Here is a 6486-nt window from a genome sequence, read left to right as displayed (position 1 = left end):
TGGGGAACGTGCTGTGACTGATTGAACATGTCAAAAGTGGTTTGCAAAGTTTTTTGGTACTATTGACATTTTGGCCAAATAATTCTTTGCTGTGGGGCTGTCTCAGGCATTAGAAGATGTTCAGAGCACCAATGGCCTCTACACAACTAGAAGCCAATAGCGGGAGATAGCTAACACACAATACACAAATGAATAAAGTTACTGGTGAAAATGAAAAAAAAATGTGTCTTATTTTACATAAAGTAAAAGGACCTTTTGGCCAACCCAATATTGCCCTATCAATACAGACTTTAAGCATTCTTCCATAGCTCAGGGATTGAGGAAATGAAGAAAACTGCAAAATTCTAGGAAATTAGCTGGCTATTTTAAAAGAGCTTCATTTAAAGCCATTTCCCTTGATAACGTATGATTCTATATCAAGGTAAAACAGAACCAAGAAAGTTGTCAGCCAATACATATATTTTGAATTATACTGGTTGATTAAAATAATCAGATGTATTCCACAAGAAAACTGGTTTCCTGTTAGATCTGGTACATCAGCCAGGAAGATTCCCCCCCTTGGCAAGGTGATGAGCACTACATATTAACTGGGGCATTCAATTATTAATGGCAATGGTTACTATCAGTGAATGACATGCTCAAGCTGAGGTTAGTCCCCCCTCCCCTCTTTTAGGAAGACCAGGTAATCACTAACACCGATGATACGTCCATCTTATAAAGGCTTTATTTAAAAAATTCTATACGACATCAAACTTGACTTCTTACAAAGTATAACCTGCCATGGAATTCTGTGAAAACGAACCATTTTATTTAATAGAAAGTTGTCTTCTGCAAGACCTACAGTCAGAATAACTAAAATTCATGATCAAGGATGGGGAGATCAGAAGATTGCATTCATCAGAGAAAGTAGTACATACCTCTTAATATCATTTTGGTACTACAAACTCCTAGATTGAAGAGAGGGCAGTAATTTACATGTATCAATTTTAATCCTTACAACCTTTTGAGATAGAGGTAGTATTTATCACAACTTTTCAGGAAGAAACAGTCTCCATGAAGAAATTAACTTGCCCAGGGTCCTTAGCAAATACTAGAACTGGGAATTAAAAATGACCAAAACCCTTGTTCTTACCATCTTATGCTGTTTTTGGTAGAGAGTATGAAATTTTTTAGGTGTAAGGTAAAAGAAAAAGGCAGCTAGTTGCTCCAAGTAGAAGAAAAACTCAGCAGAAAACCTCTCCTAAGGGGCTAAACAATTTTCTCATTAGAAATGACCCAGGAAGCTGTGTGGAGCTTTGCCTCAATAACCATCACTAAAAATGCCTTCATAATCCTAAAAGCTATCACTGTCACTGGGAGAGTTACAGCTTTTCTAGTCAGAAACTAACAATGACATCATCTGCATCTTTGGTAATATGCGCTGGGATAGGATTTACCTGTACCATCACTCAGGTGTTTTACATACAGGGTACCTTAGGTCAGGCCAGTTGGGACTAAACAGGAACTTCAAACTTGTTTTCAATATGAATATGTGCTACACCAAAGGGATCCCTTAAAAGTATTTGGAGAACAGGCAATGACAAATGGCTCTGTGTCCTACCTGAAGCAGTTACAGATTCCCACATAGAGTAAACCATGTGCAGTTATGTTAGGAAGAGTTATCAAGAAAGCACCTGTTTCAGTTGTAGAACTGACGAAGATTCAAATTGCTGTTAGTTCTGGACTACTGAAGTATCAACACAGACATGTAGGTGACAGTTGCCTCTCAAAGTGTGGATGCTTGTTTATATTTTTTTTCCTTCACAGAGAAGGGGGGTACAAAAAGCACTCAGGTATTCTTCGTTCACAATTTTTATTTCTTGCAATTAACGTGTATCTTCAAAGTCGATTTGTCTTTTAAAAAATACTTCTTACTCATACAATCCACCTCCCCTCCCCCAAGTAAAACCAACCCAGGGAAGGAGTAATTTAGGGGGCAGTTGAAATAGGTACTCTAGGTGTGTGACAAAGGCTTCTCAGCCCACCATCCAATACATATACAACAAAATGGCAGCACCTCAAGTTCACCTGAATGAAGTCCCAGTTCCAGCCCGAGGCAAGTGATGCAAGTGAATGCCGTGGGGATAACAAAATGGAAGCTTAGCCACTGGCTTCTGCTTACTTTCCATGGTAGTTAGCAGAGTCTTCAAACTGTCTTATACTTGGGAAAGTCAAAGTAAGCAACTACAATATAGAGAGCAATATTTTGACCCAGCCAAGAGCAATTTTAAATGAAACCAGAAATAATTTACCTGGGCCACAGAAATCAATTTATGATTTCCCTTAAGTCTCCAGCACCTGAAGTAGCAAGTTCTAATAATGGGCTTCTAAAGGCATGCAGTTTTTCACACATCTACTTCAAAGAATTTCTTCCACTCAAACATAGCACAATCAAGGATAAAATTTCTGGAGGCACAGGAAGAGCACAAGAACAAGTAAGTATATGCTGAGGCATTGTGTATGATCAAGATGGTACACTTCATATATAGAAGCAGTGAACGTTGTTAAAGTGCTACTTACAAAGGATAGTCTGACATTACACACACAACTCAACTGCACTGCTAAATAAGGTTGTCTTTATTTTCTTTTTCCTTGCCCAGCCCTATCTAAACAAAATAAAACTACAGGACTGAAATTAACAACCCATTAAAATCAGCAATAAGTTATGAAAACCATAAAGCTTTTTTTTTTTAAGTAATTAAGGGTAGTTAAATTATTTAAAGTATACAAAGTTCAAAGAGCCAGGGGTAAGGTCTCCAAGAAGGCTTCCTGGGGTAAGGGAGAGAGGAGAGAGCAAGGGGAAAACTTGGGAATTTGAAAGACAAAGGGAATACATGACATCAAAGTGCAGGCTAGAAATTTTGCTTAAAATAACGTTTATGAAAATATTAATAAGAGCAACCATAGCACCTGCACAGTGGGACTGTGAGGAAGGAGAGAGACTGCCTGTAGAAAAACAGGAGCAAATCTTTACATTAAAATGAGACAAGTGCGGAACTTAACTATGTTAACTATGATAGTGTGTCTACTATAGATATGAAATGGTTAAAAGCTGGTAAAAGATAATGATTATAAAAGAAAACAAAAACAGCATTGACCTTTTTTCTACCTAGCCCAAACCTCATTCATTTTGTGCACTATAAAGAGTGAGGTGTGAGGGGTTTTATCATTATCAAATGCTGCATCAAAATAGATGATTTTTTTCCCCACATTTTTCCACTACAAAAGACATCTATGTTTTTTATGGACAAGCTTTAAAAAGATGTCATTTTGGTTTTCAACACATACAAACAGTTATCAAAATCTGAAATAAAAATGCTGCTGTGGCTCAGACCTTGGCCTGCTAATCTGCGTGCACAACCCTTCTGGCCCACGCAGACAAAGAGGCACGTGGAACTTTCCCTTCTGGCCCCTCGATCCGAATGCATAGGCCCTGTGTGGTAGAGGCTGCCATGCATGGACTGCCCCCATGCTGCCCAAGGGCCTCAAGGGTGGCTAACTGTGGAGCTGGCGGTTGGGTTGCTGCCCTAGTGCTAACAAGGCAGGATAAGGTTAGCTTGCTTAGCATGGAATCCAACAGAAAGCTGAGCTGCATGATGATCCCTTTCAAAAGGCTTCATGGGAGTCTCTCCTTTTGCAGAGCATGAAATGAGCTTTTATTTATTTTTTTTAATTAAAGAATTGATCATCCACAGGCTTCATGATAGGCTGGCCCAGGCTGAGTATTAATAGCTCTTTAGCTATGCAAGATTAATGCCTGATTATCTTGTCATCACTAGAGATTTGATTTTCTTTTTAGGACCATAAACTCAGGAAGGGTTCATAATCCCATCCTTAAATACATCTACACAATATACTAGGAGCAAACTAGAAAAGAAAAAAAGAATGGAATTTCCAATTTCAAATCAACAAATCAAATCAAGAAAATTTCACACAAGTTTTCTGCTGCCATTAGAAACTGTGATTTTCAAAAATAAATATTATGAATATTTGTTCTGTTGGGGAGGCTCTACCCCGCTTTTTGCTAAGTATTTGCTTAAAAAGAGGTCTTCTAACCTTTTTGTTCAAGTATGATTTTGTTTAGTTTTAAAGAGGAGACTGCATCATGAATCCAATTTAAGAGATTGTTTGGATTGAATTGGCCCAGTGAATGTTTTGCCCTGCACTGTTATATCATGCTGGGTTCTAGGAAGTGAATGAAAGTTTGACACTGGCACTGGAGTAACCCTCGTCACTCCCAATACTCTGCAGGCTGCTGTGGTCATCAATGTCACTGATGCTGGTGGTACTGATATTGTCCACTTCTCCATGGGAGAACTCTGTGCTTTCAACATCCACTTCAATCTCCTCTGCCAAAGGGGAAAAAGAAAGAACATTAGTAATCTAGCATATAGGCACTTTAAAAAACTACCAGAGGAAAAGTGATTACTTTTTATAGTATAAAATAATTGTTGAACAAACTTACTATCAGTGATGTCTAGAGAACAGAAGAAACCAAAGGTGAAGAGACACAGGGATAATTTTGCAAAAGGGAATGTCTGGTGTACAGTGGTGGTCTCAATTTAGGCAGCAAGTTTACTAAAGCCTTTGACGCCAGTCTGTCTGGACCTCCCACCAAAAAGCACTTGGCCTATTTGGGAATTAGTACTTAATATTAAAAGATCCCAACCCCAAGTGGTTTAACAACATCTGTTTTGCATTAAACTAGAAACTAATTCTTAGTGCTGTTTATTAATCAGAATTGCCTTTAAGGGGGAGAAAAGCATAAACTTAATATAGGCAAACTAGAAAATTTATCCATCTAGGCCTTTGGTAGTATCATTCTACAGACAGCTCCTCAGACTTCTAGGATTCATTAAAATGATCTTTGACTATTCAATAACCAAAATAAGCCAGTCCCTATAAAGTGGACTCTATGGGTTTGTCTTTTATTTAACTTTCTCACAATCAAATATAGCTTGAAATGATGGCCTGATGCTTAAGTCTCTGGACTGTAGTTGAGTTCTATAGTAAAGATTATATAGTAAAGGCATTTATTTCAGTGGTGGTATTTAACTTTACTTCAAAAATCAAATATGATGAAAAAAACCCTAAATACATATGACCCAGCTATCAATAGATATCTTGTTAAATAGTACATACACAATCACCAATAATAAATAAAAATCAATACACAATTAAAAAATAAAAGGCAGCTGGAAAACTGTTTTCTCCCATAACAGCCAGAATGAATTCAAGGTTCTTCAATTCTCTTAAAACAAATTCAATGCCTAATGTTTCAGACAGTTGGCACTGACTTTAAGGGTTCACACTAATCACAATTGCTTTAGGAAAAGTAAATTCTTGCTGAGCCCAAGAAGGCAGAGTAGGTTAGTTCAAAGAGCATAATTTTCAAAAGGGCTTGTTGTTTCAAAAAGTTTTAGAAATCTGTTTTTAAAATGCAGGCAGCTGTCCAAACAAGCTGTACAAATAATCCTATGAATTCATAACTATTTGTTTCATACCCATAATGCTTCACAGGCTATTTAGTGTTTCCCAGTATCAGAGAACACTTATCCAAACTATAATTGAGAAATAAAATGAAGACAGCCAATCTAATAGAGCATGCTGAACTCAATCAAAACAAACTAAAATGAGAGACTGCTCTAGCCAAATGGATTAGAGATGTTACTGAAAGTTACTGGGAAAGAAGGCTGACAGATAAGAACAAGAACAGTACTAGATAAGGTACCACCATACTGGGAATACTAAAAACAAAAACAACTATAGTGATGAAGATACACCCTCTCTAAAATTTGGAGGTGGGTAGGTACGAGGAGGAGATAAAAGCAGGAAGAGCAGTTAATCCCTGAAGACCTGACAGGATACAGAGCTAGTAAGCAGTAGAGAAAAGACTAGGATCAAAGACAACCCCCTAAAATTCAGAGGAGTATTTCTGCTACACCTCACTGTCATAAATGTAGCATGTCCTAGAGGTTCTTGCTGTTGCCTCCGGTAAAGTTCTATTCTTCAAAACTGAGTGCCACATAAAAATAAACTTTCATATAGGCAAAACAATAAAACTAATAAACCCAAGAACTCCCAATGTGTGTCAAAAGGGATCAAAAACCAATTTGAAAGGCTCCTACAGAATATAGGACATTTGAGTATTAAAAAGAAAGCCTACAATGGATTTGAATACATTCAGTACATGAAAACAAGAGTTCATAAGATAATCACAAAAAAACTGCAAAACAAAAAGCCCTATTACCTCTGGAGGTTGCCAAGGCACCAACTTATTCAGAAAACTGATAAAGCAAAACCAAGCATTTATCCCATCTTCCCTGTATTGACTTAATTTCACAGTAACCAAAAACTTCAGGAAATGCTCTTCTTTATAGAAGAAAAAGTTAAATATAAGAATAATGGAATTAGGCCCTGGCTGGCGTAGCTCAGTGGATTGAGCAA

General features: G+C 37.4%; 1 protein-coding gene across 2 annotated transcripts in view; it reads right to left on the bottom strand.

The window, feature by feature from the left end:
* Window positions 1–1835: 1835 nt before the first annotated feature.
* MXI1 (MAX interactor 1, dimerization protein) overlaps window positions 1836–6486 on the bottom strand; it is a 74735-nt gene continuing 70084 nt past the window's right edge. For both annotated transcript variants that reach the window (XM_045854143.1, XM_045854144.1), the window contains exon 6: window positions 1836–4388. In XM_045854143.1, coding sequence (XP_045710099.1) covers window positions 4225–4388 — 164 coding nt within the window. In that variant the 3' untranslated portion in view covers window positions 1836–4224. The remainder of the gene's footprint in view (window positions 4389–6486) is intronic.

This window comes from Phyllostomus hastatus, unplaced genomic scaffold, assembly GCF_019186645.2.
Source record: "Phyllostomus hastatus isolate PE091 unplaced genomic scaffold, TTU_PhHast_1.1 phas_scaffold_1066, whole genome shotgun sequence".
In the NCBI taxonomy this organism is placed as follows: Eukaryota; Metazoa; Chordata; class Mammalia; order Chiroptera; family Phyllostomidae; genus Phyllostomus; species Phyllostomus hastatus.
The sequence above is the reverse complement of the archived record's forward strand: the minus strand, read 5'-3'. Positions and strand labels throughout refer to the sequence as shown.